Raw genomic sequence first — 18,884 nt, 5'->3', positions numbered from 1 at the left:
ATAACAATACTGCATATACGGGTATATAGCATACTTGCAACAGCAGCTACTACTGGAGAGAATGACAGCCGCAGCGCAATTTGGGTGCACTTGATCCGTAACTTCTCGAGTTAGAAGTCGTTTCAGACATCCAGAATAGCGCCAAACAATTGCTCTCAACTAGCACTTACTTGCTTATATCTTTGCTCAACTTTTTTTGGGATCGTCAAAAATCGACTAAATACCAGAGGTACCACTCATGATTTTCATCAAAAATCAAACAATCTCCTTTTTGACCCCCCAAAAAAAAGACATTCACTATGGTATATATTAGATCAAAATGTTGCTATCGATCCAGGGCAACCCCTGAAACCTTGTTTGCGAGATCCTGATATGCAAAATCTTGGTATTTCCACCAAAAACCTCATTTTATATTTTCCAAAATTGCTCAATCAGCTTATTCAAAACATGTCTGATTATGGGTATCTTTAGATCCGCCTCGAAAAGCAGCCCAAGAATGCATTAGAAAGTACTAGGTGATTGTCGCATTTTTATGGTCGAATCTTACAGAATAGCTTAATCAAGTCGAAATCTTATCAAATTCGTCCACTCTGGAATCATGGATGTATGTCTGAGTTTTAAATACTCTGGCTGGCAACATCATGGGCTTTCTAAAATATGAAGGTTTCAATCGTGGTTTTGGAGCTCATCAGAAATAGGATTACAAATTAAAAAAGTAATGCAGCTTAGTATAATTGGATGTTGGTGTTTATGCTGTTTATATCCATATCTAGTATATTTAATCACTGAAAAATGCTACTAGAAAGGCGAATTGTTATGCGGCATGTAAAGTTTGTTCACTTTATTCAACCATTACTACATAAGACGCTAATGCCCTGATTGTATATATAGGCAATTTGGAAGAACCACATTAGTAAAAATATGAAACTTGGTGCTATATCAAACTATACTATCTACCCACAATGATTACACGATTTAAAGTAGTGGTTTATTTAGATCTGACCATTTAAACTTGCCACATCAAAAGTGCATCAAATGTAAATTCACAGACCTCGAATGGGTTTACTTGGCTTTTTGCTTATTTTTCAATTGCATCTCACTTGCTAATACAGAGCAGATCCATACCAAGTATTGGTGTACTTGGCCATTCAGCAGCATGAGCAGTAGTAGCCACTCAAACCTACCTATTATTCAGGGTAAGCGTCAATCATTCAATTTTTTTTTTATAAAAAAAAAACTATGAATATATATATATATATATATAATACACAACCAAAAAATTGGATCTAATCAAACAGACGGTCATTGTTGCATCCTTGGCCAGCAATCATGTAAATTGCTTTCAGGGTATATCAATGAATGGAGCAATTCCAATATTTGCATTGACATAGTAACCTCACCATATCGACATACACAAGTGCAACAAGGTTCATGATCGACTTTTAATGTTGACATATAGCCGCTCAAGCATCATGTGCCTATAGTACCTAAGGAAAATGTATCATTATATGGCCTTGTTGGATCAATGATCATTTCAAACATTCAGGCACGCTCCCCCTCTCCCCCCCCCCCCATACACTCTATACGAAAAAAAATTAAATTAAATCCCGAACCGGACTTTCAGATGGCAAGCCTCCTCTCGTGTGTGTAATACAACTTTTCATGCAGTGGAAACGACAGCATTGATCTGCGCAGCTATCAGTTATGGAATGAGTGTCAATGATGACTATTTCTCGGTTTACATTATTTTGCCATACTCTATCTTTGCGTCTGTCTTACTATAAAAGAAGGATCGAAACAAACTATTCAAGCTGTCAATAATCGCAAATAGCATGTATAATACGCCATGCAAGTGATGATCTTTTTCCAGTTATCAGTTGTTGTATTTATCAACACATAACGTCACAAGGTCATGTAATGGTATTGTATATTTGATACGAGCATTGCAATTCTTTTTTTCCCTTTCCCTTTCCCTTTTTTTTTTCTTCTTCTTTCAAACCAATCTCTCTTTTTACAAACTTCATCCCTTTTTCACTCTCTGATTTCAACGCTTATATCTCTCTCTAAACACAATCCATGTACGAATCCGAAGACTCCAGTGTAGCTAGTAGCTCGTTTGGCGAACAAGATGAGATGGAGCACTTTATGAACAGATGTTCTATTTGTTTTGATGCACATCTTGATTTCTGTTTAGAGTTCTGTCGAGATCAATATTGTTTAGATTGCTTCCAAAAGTACTTGTGATAAGCATCTATTCCACATATATGTTTATATAACCATCATCCTTTTTAGATACATTGTCGAAGTAGTTAAATCATCATGGGGCTTGAGTGTGACTCCTATCAGGTGTCCTGTTTGCAATGAACAGATACCAAAGCATGAATGGACACAGTATGTGCCTCGAAAGGTTACCGACACGTACGACAGATTCAACAAGCCTTACAGAAGCTACACTCGAGCATGTCCTCACTGCCAAGATGAAATAACGCCCTGTGTGTACAATGCCAACAGAAACCAATTGATGCAGTCAAAGTAAGTCTATGGAGGGGGAGTAGAGACAGAGAGAGAGACAGAGACGCCATTGATGTGTGTGTGTGTGTGTGCTCACAATGCATCTTGTTAATAGTAGATTGTTCTGTGATATCATGGAGTCCATGTTATTTTCTTGCTACCACGGTGATTCCCACAAGAATCACACAGATCACATTGCCGTCAAGCGCTGGATCACCATCTACAAACGTCAAGACTGGTCAGACTCCAAGCTCCTGATTCTCTACAAAAACATCATGCAGGACGTCTTGACATTTGAAAAGCACCATATCAGCCACACCGCAAAGCGATTTGCCCACAACATTTCACAAGAATTCATCAACAATTTCTGCGTCGAACCAGATGTCTGGAAGTCATTGCAATTCGCACACATTAGTAACTTTCCACGCATGAACTGGTACGAATGTTGTTTATCAAGGCAATGGGTGTATTGATACTTTATTATAGCACTAGCTGCCATACTATGGTCTGCTTGCATTGTGGCTACGATGCACACCCAGGCTTAGACTGCGAGCAACACATGAAAAGAATGGCTACAGACAAGGCAACAGCCCAAGACATCAAGGAGACAGTAGAATGGAAATTAGCCAACAGTCGTCGATGTCCCAACTGTTCCATCATGATCAACCGAGATGAAGGATGCAACAAGGTCGATTGTTCTTATTGTGGATTCTGCTTTTGTTGGGCATGTAGATCATCTTGGGCAGATGTAGGTTTTGATGTATGGCTATGCATTGGGGAGATCACCTCGAACTGATTCGCTTGATAGGGCTGTGGTTTCTATCGATGCTCCAATGTGACAAATCAAGTGTCTCTGCTTACAGATACTTCTGTGGCAGCTACCACTACAAATACTGCTACAAACAATGAAGACAAGACAGAGGTTGGCGTTCCCAACATGAAGAACATTCAAGCACGACTTGTAAACCACCATCTCCAGCGTCAAGAAGATCGCATGGACATTGACTAACTATATTCCCCCCCCCCTCCCTCCTCCCCTCACGTATCACATGAAAATTCACCCTTTGCTAATCACATCAATTAAAAAAATATCTGATCTCGAGATGTGTGTAGTGTGTAACATCGGGCCGGTGCAATTGACATTTTACTAGCCGATTCATCCGTGTCTAGTCGTGTAAATAAATGGTCCGTTCAATGTAAACATTTAGCCTTTTCTCCTTTTCTCTTTCTTATTTTCTTGGCCGGCCATGGTGACAAACAAAGCAATCACCATCTCAAAGGAAATTGATGTCGCTCGTTGCAAGGGTCATTGGCAAGCGATACCTGAACTTGCAAGAAGATACAGAAAGCACAATCCTAATGGGCTTGGTAATACAGTTTATTGCTGCTGCTGCTGCTGCTGCTGCTGCTGAACGCCGTTGCTCTAACCACTTTTTTCTTGTAGCACTAGAACAGTCCATCTTGGCAGAGGCAAACCTAGTCCATGTACTAGAAAGCAACCGCAAAGATTCAAAAAAGCTGTTTGCAAAGGACTCGCCCAACAACATCACCTTGTCCACACGTGTGTCACAGAGCTTGATAAAACCAATTCAACAGCAACTATCAACAGCACTGGGCGATAAGGATCCCAGCGCAGAGACACAATTAGTCAAAGAGGTATGGCATCTTTAGATGTTGTGGTTCATGTCGTGTCAGGGTCGTTCATGCAGGTACTATCATGTTTTAGATGACAAGGATGATTTTGGCAAGAAGTTGGTTTGAATGCGGTGAATATCAAAAGGCTTTGGAAGCCATCAGCGAGACGGGATACGCAAAGCTGAAGACAACATCTGGATACAGCTACACATTGTACATGCAAACACTGGCTATCAGAGGTATGGAAAAAAAAAGGGAGGGATAGAATGTAGTGCTCATTGACTATGTATTTTGTTAGCCATGTCACTGGATTTGCTACAACAGAACGCCATGATGGCCTATGATGAATTATCCTCTGCTGTGAATCAAGCGCCGAGCTTAATTGATCATGTTGTCGTAGATTGGGCTGAAGAAGGTCTCTATAGAGGCACGCTTCTGGCTTTGAGCGATAGGTAGATGTGGGTCTGCGTGTAACATGACACGAAGCTAAAACCATCTCTTTTTTTCCCTTAAGCTGTCAATCAAGTGATAGGATACCTCAGACAATGAACCTCATTAGAGCTTATCAGAAAGCCTGCGCATCTCAATTGAATACATGGAGGGTCTACAAACGTGTTGTTGTCACAAGATATTCTTTGAGCTACTTTTCCAGTCTGTATAGAGCACATCAGTATGCCCCACCTGTGGATTTTAGCGAAACAGAGGAAGGAAAACAGTGTAGCGAGTACGTATATGTCGATTAAATCAGACGCATGGCATTGAAAAGATATACCGATTTTAGAGATCAATTTATGGAAGCAAAACGAGAATACGATCATCAATTATTCAGTATTGAGATTATGCAACTACACACAATCTATGAAAAACTGGTGTATTCATTAGCGCACTTTCCTCGATCTGGACAACCCAACGCACTTGTATTGGACTTTGTAAACAGACTAGCAGAGGATTTTGAACTGGTGGGAGGCACAGAGACAGAAAAGAGAGGCTATGTGGAGGCATTGAACCGTGCTTCTCTCAAAACATTCAACTCGCCTTGCATCACTCGACACTTGTTTCATGCACTGGTTCAATTGGGCGATTACGAGGAAGCCGAGCACGCACTTGGCGCCTATTTGTATCTTGTGGATTTGGAATCAAAAGCCATGGTTGAATCTCGATCCATGACAGCAGCATTGGCATCAGATTCTTTTGGATACAGCACACCCGTGCCGAGTGCAGATCAAGTGGAAGAGTTGGCCATTGCTGAAAAGACCAAGAAATCAGATGGACCACAGCGCAGCGAGGAGGTTGAGACACTTGACAACAAGATCAAATTGCTCATGGCTGCTGTCAAAATGTACTGCCAAGAACTATGCAAGGGATCGGATGCAGTCAATATGGCTGAGATGGCTGAGCGAATTTACGCTAAAGAAATGGCAAATAGTGATCAGCATGACGACCATTTCATTGAGATGGGTGCTGTCGTCTATAGAACATTAGGTGTAGCCTTTGGATTCTTGGCGAGTCAAAGTAAGGGGGGGGATGAGGCGCTATAGTTGCACGCAAATCATAACTCAATCTGTTGATTAGCCTTTGATCAAGATCGTCGACCAAAATATCACGAAAATGCCTTGGTTTCATTACGAAAATCAATGGCTATCAACAATCAAAGCTGGGAGACATACTACCAACTTGCTTTACAGCTAGCAGACATGCGAGATATTGTGCAGGCCTTACAAATGATCACGCAATCTTTGCAACTCAATTCACAACACCTTCCCTCATGGCATTTATTGGCTCTCTTGTGTACATGTCCCATCAAAGACAGTCAAGCACAAGCGCTCAAGACATGCGAGATTGCGCTCATGGAAGCCAGCAAAATTACCAGCAAAGACAGCTGGGTGGACTACAGCGATGACATATTACAACATGTCTTGTTGCAAATGACACAAACCTTACTCATTGAACGTGTGCAAGGCGCAGAAGCTGCCATGGCGTCTCAAGAGGCTTTATTCCAGGTATTTGGCAAGATTGTGGTTCCTGAATTGATCCCCGATGCTACCAGCTCCAACATGTTGCATGAAGCCATCTCAAACGGAAATGCAAGATATGGCATGGTGTTATCCGGCTCCCTTGGCAACATGAGCATGCAAGAAAGCGTTAATGGCTCAGCCAACGCCGCATCAGTCACTCGCAACCGCAGTGCCAGTAATGCTTCCATGCCATCAAGAAGTTTAGGTGGTCGTAGCGCCTCAGTATCATCATTTACAGGGAGGAAATTTCATTTGGCTGACATGTTTAGTCATGGTCATTTGGAGAAATCAGATGTGAGCAGTGTTCGTTCAGTGCCTGCTCCTGTAACAACAACAAAAGGCGCAGGAGAGCAATCATTGCATAGACATGCAAGTAAGTTGAGTCTATTGGATCCCAAAAGTTTGATCCGCAAACAAAAAAAAGAAGAGATGACAGGTTGGTTAAGTTTGCAATACACAAAGAATGCACACAGCTCATGCTTTTTGTTTACAGGCAATACAACACGCGGATCACCCACTGCACTTGACGGAGGATCAGCATCTTCCATTCATAGTATCGCCTCTTCCATCATCAGCACACACACACTCCTTCAAACCACCACCGCACTCTCCAGACCAACCACACACGCCAGACTACAGCATCAACGTTCATGCAAGATGCTGTGTGATTTATGGCTACTCTCGGCAGAAGGTTTCTTAAGAACCGGAAAACTAGAGGAAGCTTTAAAAGCAGTTTCCGAAGCAGAGAATGTCGATTGGACAACCCATGCTGGTGTCTGGTGTCTTTTAGGACGTATTCGATTGGCACAAAACAAGCCTGACAGGGCCATTTCAGCATTCCAAAAGGGACTAGTGACAAAACCAAACGATGTGGATTGTAGAATTTGGTTAGCAAGAACCTATATAGAACAAGGACATTTAGAAGTAGCGGAAGGGCTCTTGCTGGCCATCACACAGGAGAACGGGTGGGACCATGCGTCTGCATGGTATTATCTAGGTGAAATTTACAAGAAAACAGACCGTTTAGATAGAACAAAAGATTGCTTATTTTATGCATTAGAATTAGAAAGCACAACACCTATTCAACCGTTTACCATTTTACCGCGATTTGTATGACTAGATTGATCAATCAATAAAAAAAAAACATGTATATACTAGAGATGCACTTGAACTAGCAGCTTCATCGACAACCATTGCGCACGTGTGCATTTTGCTATTTTATTTCGCTTGAGAACATGATAAATGCTCCAGATTATAATTTGGATTTGTAAATATCAACACCCCAGAAGGGCGAAGGATCCAACAAGCGCTTTCCTTGCTTGCTTTTGGTTAATTCTTCTAGAGAAGCAAATTCTGCTTGATCAAGTTGAATCACTTGAAAGTTGGAGATGATGCGAGAAGGAGTAACTGATTTGGGAATCACAGAACATCCTCTTTGTAAACCCCAAGCCAACAACACCTGAGCAGGAGATGCATTGTGCTTTTTAGCAATATTGAGCTGTTGTAGAGAAAAATGGTTAGGCACGAAATAATGGCCATGAATAAAAAGACAGAGATACTTTACCACGACAGGTTCTTGCATTACAGGGGAATCAGTGCTTCCCAAAGGCGAATAAGCAGTAACTATGAAGGTTCAGGTGAATGCGTGTCATGATTTATGAATGCAAAGATGAGACCTACTATGCACATTATTCTTTTGGCAGAATGCAATCAGATCAGGCTGTGATAAGTAAGGGTGCATTTCAACCTTTATATAAGTAAATGTGATTAAAATTGCCAATGATCCATTTACTTTTTTTTTTCTGGCATGAATTCTAACCTGATTGACAGCTGGAGGGATCTTGCAATTCTTCAAAAGCTTATCCAAATTGTAAATGTTGAAGTTACTGACACCAATCGATCTAGTTTTACCAGACACAACCAGCTTCTCCATAGCCTATAACGTTTGATATCGGGGTTGTTAGGGCCAAGCATCATGTTTTGTGTTGCCTGAAAAATGCTATTCAAGCTTTGTCATCAGTGAGAATTTAATATAAATACTTACAGCATATGTGTCCACAAAACTAGTTGAATCCAATGCAATCTTTCCATCCTCTGTCTTGGGAAAGTTTGATTTGGATGGTTGAAAAGCAACAGGCCTTGTATTGAATGGGGAGTTGATAAGTTTACTCGGCATTTGTATAATGATGATGTGCTGCTTACCAGTGCATTAAATACAAATCAAGGTAATCCAATTGAAGATTGGCAAGAGAAACTTCAAGTGCCTTTTCGACGAGGTCAGGTCTATGGCTGTTGTTCCATCTGATATGACGAGACAATCAGTAAAAAGTATATCACAGGTTTTGTAGGATAGGGCAGCTTACAATTTAGTGGTAATGAACAACTCTTGACGTGCGATACCACTATCTTTGATAGCTTGGCCTACTTCTTTTTCATTGCGATCTGTGATAGCATGTCTGAGTACGTCATTTGAATGAATGACATTTGGCTAGCTTACAAACAAAGGCTGTATCAATATGTCGATATCCAGCTTGAAGAGCTGTTAAAACAGCAGTATAGACCTCCTTGGGCTTTGATTGCCTAAACGTCTTGCATTAATTGACATTTGCATGTTTCAAATCTGTTGGTTCCATTTACCAAGTTCCTAAACCAAAGGCAGGCATGGTATTGCCATCATTTCTGATACACTTGTTATTGATAAACGTTAGAGAGCGTGGATATAGTCTACTCACAATATGATTTTTCCTCCAGAAGACATGTTTATTGTGGAAAATAAAAGAAAAGGTTGAAATTCTCAAGAATTGCATTTTCAATTATAAACTTTCATCGGACTTGTGCGCCTTGGTTTTGGAAATTCGTTCCACAAGTCAGAGGCATTAGATACAGAGAAAAACTACTAAAAGTTATAAAGACTTAAAAACGTCTTAAATAAAGGTATAGCTTACTATTCATTATTATATACTATTAATAGATATGCTCTGGTATTATAGAGATACATGTCTTTCAAAGTTGGACGATAATGGCTTTGTTGGCTCTTGAGATTTATAGCTTTTCATGGCATTCTGGCGGGCCAAGAAGATTATAAAATGATCATCAAGCTGAGCCAGGTATTAACATTATTGAAAGCCTAATGTCCAAATCAATCGAAGAGTAACTCTATAAAAAGTTTCTTTATGGTGCTTAGTGGGTAATAGAAAGTAGTAGGTGCGAATCTGTTGTAATATAGGAGACGATATGTCAATTTTTCAATTACTATAAGAAAGTAGTACTTTATGTAGTAGGGTCATTGTAGTGTTCCAAAATGTAAATTTGAAATCATTGTGTAAAATAGGACTGACAGTATAGCATGTTCATATTGCTTTATTATGTAAATCAGCAGGTTCTAGAGGCTTTTATAGTAATATAAAATTACAGTATAATTAAGCAGCTTTTCTCTTTAGCAGTTCTTTTTGTATTATAGAAGTTGGAAAGTTGTCACCGAGAAACTGATGATTTAAGAAATATGCCAATTTTCAGCAACGACCTTCTTCATATGAAATCTGTTGTTAGAACCTGTTGTTAATTACAAGCAGTTACGATAAATTAGATCGATGACTAGATGCGAGAAATTTCTTACTGAAAACCGCTTGGTGATATCTTGCTTCGCTGTAGTGTGGGAAAGGATCAGAAGCGCGCTTCATATTTACTACGAAAAAGAGAGAATAGCTTTTCGAAGCCGTGTGTTGACGCTAGAGACTTCATATTAGGAACATTATATGTTCACTTCAAGGGGTCGCTAAGCATATAAACAAATGCTCACTCGTTAAGTTGGTTGTCAAATAATTACGCGAGAAAAGTTTAATGAAACCAATATAAGTATTGTTATATCTAGCAATGCCTCACACTAAAGGTCTTGGGCTATTATTTTTAGGTCGTTTGGGCAAATCATCATGCTAATTAAGTATTTAACAAATCATCTGTTGTTGGATAATAGATAGTAATAATAGACCTATTTATATTACGACTTATCATCATACTGTAAATCCTAGTAGCATCATAATGAAAAAAATATATAAATGTGTCCTTTGAATGCATTCTCAAAAAAAGTGTATTTTTCTGGCAGATTCAATTTTACATTGTACTGTACATTCGCTGATGAAAAAAAGAGCAGCCTTAGATCATTCCAAATAAACCCTCATTGTGAAACTATATCCGTGATATTAAAACTCCGTGAAGTGAACTAGACTAGATTCCCATCATAAACAAAGCCCAAAATAAATGTTATCTCAATCAAACCATGCTACCATCAGCAGATAAGCATGCATAATAATAGTATTAGCATGATGATAGCAAGGGTTAAATGCTCTAAAATAAGAGATGACGGATACTAAAGTAAATGTCAAGGGTATTGTAATGTGTTGTAACATAAATATACCTAAAAAGGATACAGGCTCAACAATAAAGAGCTATTCTTTACGCATGATTCAAAAACCATATATTGAAATACCGTTCTTGATCCATCAGATCAACAACTAAATGACCCAACAAAAATACTATATAAAGTAATGGAATCACTGGCAACTACTAAACTACTGCCAGATAAGAGATATAGACCAGATAATATAAATAGAGACGTAGAATATACATTTTATTGCACATTATCCTAATTTCGAATAAAGAATGATTTTAACAGTATTCTACCTGCTTTTTTAACACCTTTTTTACTGCACTCCGTTTGTTCTCGTGTTAAAAAATGAAGAGCTCTATTTACTGGAAAAAAGCAATTTTTTCACACACACCTTTTAAACCAAAAGGTGTCTTTTAGTACCTTAATTTGAAATATGTTTTTTGTTTTAGTTTTATATAGTGAAGTCAAGGAGAAACAACGGATCAAAGATAGAAGCACCGAATTAGACCATTTTAGTCGGACTCTCAAATGGTCCCTAGCTTTGAGCCTTAAATAGCATTTTTAGGCTAAACGAATTTGAGTATTTCAGTGTTTTCTCGAAAACTCGCAAGTGAGTAATCGTGACCAATTGAATGAATATTATAGCTATTAATTGTAAGCATCTAATGATATAGCTTGTTGAATGGTTTCTTGTGTCTATACCAAGAAAATTCACAAAAACTAAAAAATTCCCCTGAGGGTTAGGGTCCCAGGACGAGGGTATTACAACGATTTGACACATTCTTTAAAAAAAAAGAATCAATAAGCAAAGCCTAAGGATTAATGTTGTGTGTTTTTTGGCCTCTCGATTAAGAAGCATTTCTCACTTCCTGTCTTTAAAGTCTAGTAATAAGATAAATTGGAGAAATAGCTACAATCTGATATATTTATAATGAAATAGCCACCCAAACGCAACTTGATTGAAAACCAAAATTCACCAAATAGCACTCATTCAAATTAACGCTATTTGAATTTATTAATAAAGCGCTCAAGTGTACATCAACAACCATTTAAACATGCTAAACCAAAGATGCACTCTTATCTCCGTGCACATTGTGTGAATGAATCGCTTCTGATTAGAGCATATTCAATCACACCCATGATGGTCGTAATATGTGATGTTATAATTATCGAAACAAAATCAAATCAACAACAGGCATATTCAAATATGTCAACTACTATGCCCTAATGCCATAGTTGCACAGTACTCCAGATAACGGGTTCTATGCTTCAATAACAAACATTATACCTTGAACTGTCAAGGCTGCATTAAATCATACCATGACGATAGCTCATCCAACAAGTCCATCAAGATTACACAAATTGACCCTTATGGCCAGTGCTCTTGCATTAATTGCCACTTTAAATCAAGCATCAACAACATTTGCCAAATAACGCAATAGTAGCACCTATAGCTCTCTATCATCACTAATAATCCTACAAGCTGCTTGCAAATGTATAAATACTCTTCTTTTTTACTCAATTCTAGGTGTAATGAAATAGCCACCCAAACGCAACTTAATTGAAAACCAAAGCTCATCAAATAGCACTCATTCAAATTCATGCTATTTGGATCTATTAATGAAAGCGCTCAAATGTACATCAAAAAACCCATTTAAAAACACTATGTTTAGAATAACGAAATATAGACAGAGTAAATACAATTAGAACTGAATATATTTATTATGTTATTCCAAGATTGAATAGGGATCAAAACTAGTGTAGATATCAAAGGTATTTATAGTTATTTGACAGTGCCGCAGCAATAGGACCTTGATCTTGAATGCGGGATAATTGTATAAGCCTTGAACCAGTAACGAGGATGTGCTGCATCAGAACTCATGAACCGCCAGTCAAGGATAAACAACAAAGATGATCCAGGATAGAATGTTCTTCCTAATAGCTTTGACGGAAGAACATTTGTCGGAATTGAAACCCACTTCCAGGGACGAAAGGCCATAGGCTACCACTCTCTAGGAACCAGGATATAGATTAGCCATTTGATGGCACCACTCATGTTCCTTCGTGCTGCTTGAATAAAGACCTCTCACTTCTACTATGCATCTCAGCTCATTCTCAGATCCTCTTATGTAATATACGACGCCTAATACATTTGCCTCTCAGAGATGATCTATATCCTCAACATTCGTCCCCACCAGAATCGATAATACTGCAAGAATTGTCGATTCGATAAACACTACACCACAGGAGATAGATCACACAAGCTTGGCTCGTTGAAATACTTCCTATGTGTTATCATGAATTCGGAACAATGGCCATTAAAACATCCCAATCAATGTAAAACCCAATGGGAAAAAAAAAAACAATGATCAGGTAAAAAGGTACACTGCTACCACAACACATGACAACACCCTCTCGATCACCACTCTTACCTCGTCCCCACTGTCGCTCACCTTCCCACTTATCCTGTCTTCTTCCTAACATAAGTGGCCCGACGCCGCTTCGCTGGGGATTGAGGAGCCCCCGCCTGATCTGCTTCCCCAGTGGCAGCACGTTTCCTCTGTTGCTTACTCGGCATTTGAGCCACTCGCTCTCGGATGCGCCCTTCTTCTTGCTTCTGCAGCTGCACATGCTTTTGCCAATATCTTTGCAAAATATGGGGATCCGATACATCTTCTGCAGTTATCCACGAACACATGCGTTCACCATAGCCCTTCCATTTGATGAGATACTCACGATTCGCTGCTTTGCCCCTATGATCTCGAATCGCCTCAATTTCGAAATACTCATCATCAATGGCCTTTTCATCTATGTTCACCACCTTTAGCTCGGATGGTACATAGTTGCGATGAAGAATCTCATTCATTTCATCCTTCAACTCGTATGACCCGCCTTGATTTCTACGAATGACCGTATATGGACCATCATAAATGGGACTCAACTTGCTTGGTCGTTGACGTATCTTTACCATCACATGAGCACCCACTGGAATGTCCACGAGCATATGCTTGTCATTAAACCTCTTCTGCATAATCGCATTCATCTTGGCCTCTCGTTCATTGATCGCTGGAAATACCACCTTGTGCATGTAGTCAATACGCTCTTCAAGCTCTTTTACTGACATGATATCCTTAGGGATCGGGTATTTGTCTTTGTTGGCATAATCCTCTGGCAGTGTAACTCGCCTGGCAAACATCAGCGAGAACGGCGAAGTCATCGATTTACTCTTGATGTAACGATTACAACAAAGCTGCACAATTGGAAGGTAATCGCTCCATTCTCGCGCATTAGAGTTACACATTTTCCTCAGCGTATTCATCACAATTTTCACACTCGCCTCCGCACTCCCATTACCTCTGGCTGCGTATGGGGTAGAATAGTTGCGCTGCAAACCTAGGTTCTCACTGATTGCCTGAAGCAAGTGATTCTCGAATTCCCCACCATGATCGCTCTGCATAATAATAGGAAATGAGTAATCCCCAAACACCTTAATCAATTCTCTAGCAATGCTCGTTGCTTCCTTCGACTTTAATGGGCGCAAAATCACATACTTGGTACACAGATCTGTGACAACCATTATATACACATATCCATCAAAGGTCATCGTCATTGGGCCACCCAAATCCACTGACACATGCGACATCGGCTGAAGCGAAACTACATTCTTGAGCGGATGCCACCCTCTCTTTGCAATATTGTGCTTCTGACATTCTGGACAGCTACTGACCAACCTCTTAGCATCTTCATACACATTAGCCCAATGCAACCCTTGCGAGTGCAATTCTCTCACAATCGCCTGTGCGCCATAATGCCCAAACATGTGAATCTCTTGTAAAATCTCATCTCGCTCTTCCTCAGGAGGTGTCATGTAATCAAGATCTTCCTTCGCATTTTCAATCACTTGTGTAGCAAAGATATTTACTGCTTGATCTTTGCTATACCGCTTCTTCTTAATCATATTTTTTGCACCACGATTCTTGCGATTTTGCTCATGTCTCTCCCGACTACGCTCTTCACTTTCCTCCACTATTAACTGCGTACTCTCATTCTCCACAGGTGGATATAGTCTGCTCAATAAATCCGGAAAAATGTTCATTGCTCCTGGTAAATGCACGACTTCAAATGTAAAATCTAGGATAGTCTCAATCCATCCAGCCATCATAGGGTTTACCACTTTCTGAGAATGCAAATACACTAATGCTCGATGATCTGTCAGTACCCGGAACGCACGCCCATAAATGTACGTTTGAAACTTCCGCAACGCCAACACAATCGCATACAATTCTCGCTTCGTTGTGGACCAACGACGCTGCGCTGGACTCAGTGTGCTTGAAATAAAACCCACATACTTATGACGCCCCTTGTCATCTTCTTGGTAAATCACAGCCGCTACTCCATACAAACTGGCATCACACGCAATAATAAATTCCTTGTCGAAATCTGGGTAATTGATCAACAAATCCGCTTGCAATATCTTCTTAATTGCCTCAAAACACTCTGTATGTTGATTCGTCCAGTGCTTCATCACATTCTTGTTGTCTTTAATGAGGTCCGTGATCGGAGCCGCCACTCTATAGATCATTGGAATATGTGAACGCAAATAATTCACTAATCCCATGAACTGCTGCACTTGTTTCTTGGTTGAGGGTACAGGCCAATTCGCCACATTTGTACATTTGGATTTGTCTACTCGGATACCCTTTTCATCGACCACAAAGCCTAACAACCGCACCTTTCTCTGCATAAAATGGCACTTGCTCGGCTGTAAAATCAATTTTGCCTCTGTAAGCCGATCAATCACCGTTTTTACGGCTACCTTGTAATGCTCAAAATCCACGCCAGCGATAATGATATCGTCTAGAAAATTCTGCGTAGTAGATACCACTCGTCCTGACTCGTCACGCACTTGTTGCAATCCTGCTAGCAACGTAGATAGTGTAAATTGATACTGGCTTGGCAGCTGGCATAATCCAAAACAAGCCTTCAAGAAATAATATCCTTGGCCGTTAAAACTAAAGCTACATTTAAATTGGCTCTCTTTTTCAATGGGAAATCTGTGGTAAGCATCCTTCAAATCCGTGGTCCCAAAATACTTCATACCACTCAAGTTCTCAAAGATGTCTTTTACTAAAGGAATTGGGAAATTGTAGGGAGGTGGCAAAATACTATTCAACAAACGCACATCCAGACACACACGATGATCCACTACATTTCCCAACTTGTCACGCTTTGGTACTACCAGCAAAGGGCTATTAAAGGACGAATTGATTCTCGAACGTCCGATCGTCTTGGTATCCAACCACTTTTGAATTTGTCTCTCTACTACAGGCTTCAACGACTCAGCAATCGGATAGGGACGACGATGCGCCGTCGCTCCTTCTTTTGTAGGTAATTTCACTATAGCTTCTGGCAATGGACAACACGACTCGATAAGTATCTCTTCATTTCTCTTTAAGGATTCGCTAATATATGTCTTAAACTCCTGACGCTCTTCCTCAGTACCCGCAGGTGCGTTATCCGCCTCTAAATGTTTGCCCTCAAAGTCCAAATTGATATTCTCAAACATTCTTTCATTATGTTCTGTAGCATCTGAATGCTGATGCTCACTGTCGATGCGAAACGCCACACCAGTAAGCCCAATATTCATCTTTGGCAACACATCCACTCCCAACAGGACATCAAAGTCCAACCCTTGCTCAAACGGAACCACTTCTAATGCATGTTCAAATACAATGCCATTAGCATATTTAAATTTCAATGGAAATGTCATTGCCACTCGCTTCACAGACTTGGATAAAAATTTCAGGTACCCATCAACTTTTCTCACTTTTTTGATCTTAAGCACATTTATTAGAAACTTCAAACTAATACAACTAATTTGGGACCCGGTGTCCACCTTGCCAATGACCTTGATATTCTTAGATTCTACACATATCAACAACGGGGTCAACAACGCAAAGTAATTAGTTTCTGCTTTGTTCACATTCACACTAGGCAACTTACATTGGAAAGCCAACTCACTCATCAGCTGATCTTGATCAGCGACACTATTGGCATCGTCTGCATTGGCATCCCTCGAAGATGATGCCCCTAACGAGGACGAAGACTCATTGTCCTTGGTGACCACACTTGCCGCGAAGACCTCATGATTCAGAGCCGTGTTGGACGGACCAACCCCAGGAGGACGACGAGTGCTGCAATCATGTCCCCTTTCAAATGGCTTCCAACACTTCACGCATTTGCCTTCACTCCTGGCCTTCTCGAACTTCAAAAACTGACACTCCTTAGACCCATGGGAATCATTCGGACCATGCTGCTTACAATGATACCTCTTGGTTCCACCACTGCTCTCCACTCGCTTGAACCCTCCATGGTTACGTCTTCCACTTGACGACATCCCTCTTGACGATCCTTGGTACCCACGACGCTCTTGACGATCCTCAAACGCAGCACCTGGCAGCAAAGCTGTTGCATGCGCATAGAAACGGTTGTCATCTCCCAACACATCGCGCGCCACTTGGGTAATTCGATCCACTGTCCACGACTCAGTGCCTTGTTCTCTCACCAAGGTAATGCGCACAGCCGTTTGCACCGGCAAGATTAACGACGCCATGAAGCGATCAGCCACTCTTGGATCATCCAACTGGAGGCCCGCATTGTACACTGCTTGCTGGAATCGACACGAGTAATCCATAATGGATTCAGACGCACTCATCACCATCGTAAATACTAAATCCGTATTGCGACGAGTAATCACTGCAGACCCAAAGCGTCTAGAGAACACTTGCTTCGCTTCCCACCACGAGCTGCACTTCAACAAAGTCTTGTCGACCCACGCACGATCCCCATTGGGCATACACAACGGAAGTAACTTGGCCCACTGCGCTTCCAAGTCCAACGATGATGAATTCAAGATGCTCTCAAAAGTACGCAAGTAATGATCTACGCTCTCAAACACTTCTTCGTTGGGAAAAGCCTTCACCGCTGCAGAAACCAACTGGAATTTGGGTAAATCGCGACGATTCAGAGCCAAATTTTCACTACGCATCATTCCACGACTCATCGCACTTGTCTTGGGCTTGACCACATCCCGATAGCTACGCAATTCCACAATCGCATCCTTATTGCTGCTAATCACTCGCAGAGCCTCATGACGCTCTCTCGCAGTAGGTGCCGTTACTACCACCTTCAACAATTTCGCATTTTCTTCACGTAATGCCTTCAACGCATGCTCTAATGAAGCTTCTTCACTTGCTTCCATCGCCTCACTCAATGGCTCAGCTGCGGACTTCCCCCCAGATCCAACCTCTCCACTCACGCTCTCCAGAGGCTCAAACGCAGACAAAGCCGAAGAACCACCACCAAGTTCAGCCATCAATTCGTCTTCATCAAGCACTTGACCGTCTTGAGACAGAACCTCGGTAAGACCATCCATAGAAGGATTGAGATCGAAATCTTCCAGCGTAACAGGAAGACCAGCCGCAGTAGCCCCAGGGACTTGAATCGAACCATTTGCTGAACCAGCAGTAGAATTAGAGGACACAGAACCAGCAGACATTCTTGATTTAGGATTGGGATAATATAATGCAATATATAGAGGTACAGTAATTAATTGTAAAAAATGTTTAGAATAACGAAATATAGACAGAGTAAATACAATTAGAACTGAATATATTTATTATGTTATTCCAAGATTGAATAGGGATCAAAACTAGTGTAGATATCAAAGGTATTTATAGTTATTTGACAGTGCCGCAGCAATAGGACCTTGATCTTGAATGCGGGATAATTGTATAAGCCTTGAACCAGTAACGAGGATGTGCTGCATCAGAACTCATGAACCGCCAGTCAAGGATAAACAACAAAGATGATCCAGGATAGAATGTTCTTCCTAATAGCTTTGACGGAAGAACATTTGTCGGAATTGAAACCCACTTCCAGGGACGAAAGGCCATAGGCTACCACTCTCTAGGAACCAGGATATAGATTAGCCATTTGATGGCACCACTCATGTTCCTTCGTGCTGCTTGAATAAAGACCTCTCACTTCTACTATGCATCTCAGCTCATTCTCAGATCCTCTTATGTAATATACGACGCCTAATACATTTGCCTCTCAGAGATGATCTATATCCTCAACACACTAAAGTAAAGATACACGCTTATATCGCACATCGTGTGAATGAATCACTCCTGATCACAGTGTATTCAATCACACCCATGATGGTCGTAATAGGTGATGGTATCTTTATCCAAATAGAATTAAATCAATAACAAGCATATTCAAATATGACAACTATGCCCTGCTGCCATAGTTGCACAATATCCCAGATAAAG

At 40.6% G+C, this 18,884-nt stretch overlaps 4 protein-coding genes across 4 annotated transcripts; 2 read left to right on the top strand and 2 right to left on the bottom strand.

Moving 5' to 3' along the window:
- Window positions 1-2,076: 2,076 nt before the first annotated feature.
- Window positions 2,077-3,520, top strand: ATC70_005382 (uncharacterized protein; the record flags this gene model as incomplete). Its single annotated transcript, XM_064824673.1, has 5 exons — window positions 2,077-2,234; window positions 2,293-2,532; window positions 2,627-2,947; window positions 2,998-3,259; window positions 3,320-3,520. 5 exons carry the CDS (start codon window positions 2,077-2,079, stop codon window positions 3,518-3,520), a joined length of 1,182 nt encoding a protein of 393 aa, XP_064680050.1.
- A 238-nt stretch (window positions 3,521-3,758) lies between these two features.
- ATC70_005381 (uncharacterized protein) lies at window positions 3,759-7,277 on the top strand (the record flags this gene model as incomplete). Its single annotated transcript, XM_064824672.1, has 8 exons — window positions 3,759-3,879; window positions 3,956-4,167; window positions 4,238-4,385; window positions 4,445-4,598; window positions 4,661-4,870; window positions 4,928-5,658; window positions 5,719-6,597; window positions 6,655-7,277. The coding sequence occupies 8 exons, from the start codon at window positions 3,759-3,761 to the stop codon at window positions 7,275-7,277; spliced, it is 3,078 nt and encodes a 1,025-aa protein (XP_064680049.1).
- Window positions 7,278-7,413: 136 nt separating this feature from the next.
- Window positions 7,414-8,919, bottom strand: ATC70_005380 (uncharacterized protein; the record flags this gene model as incomplete). Its single annotated transcript, XM_064824671.1, has 10 exons — window positions 7,414-7,659; window positions 7,726-7,784; window positions 7,842-7,908; window positions 7,981-8,097; window positions 8,206-8,299; window positions 8,364-8,462; window positions 8,525-8,603; window positions 8,659-8,741; window positions 8,799-8,840; window positions 8,894-8,919. 10 exons carry the CDS (start codon window positions 8,917-8,919, stop codon window positions 7,414-7,416), a joined length of 912 nt encoding a protein of 303 aa, XP_064680048.1.
- A 4,090-nt stretch (window positions 8,920-13,009) lies between these two features.
- ATC70_005379 (uncharacterized protein) lies at window positions 13,010-18,106 on the bottom strand (the record flags this gene model as incomplete). Its single annotated transcript, XM_064824670.1, has 1 exon — window positions 13,010-18,106. The coding sequence occupies one exon, from the start codon at window positions 18,104-18,106 to the stop codon at window positions 13,010-13,012; it is 5,097 nt and encodes a 1,698-aa protein (XP_064680047.1).
- Window positions 18,107-18,884: the final 778 nt, after the last annotated feature.

The sequence above is a fragment of the Mucor velutinosus genome, assembly GCF_035048745.1.
Source record: "Mucor velutinosus strain NIH1002 chromosome Unknown tig00001544, whole genome shotgun sequence".
Taxonomy (NCBI): Eukaryota; Fungi; Mucoromycota; class Mucoromycetes; order Mucorales; family Mucoraceae; genus Mucor; species Mucor velutinosus.
The sequence above is the reverse complement of the archived record's forward strand: the minus strand, read 5'-3'. Positions and strand labels throughout refer to the sequence as shown.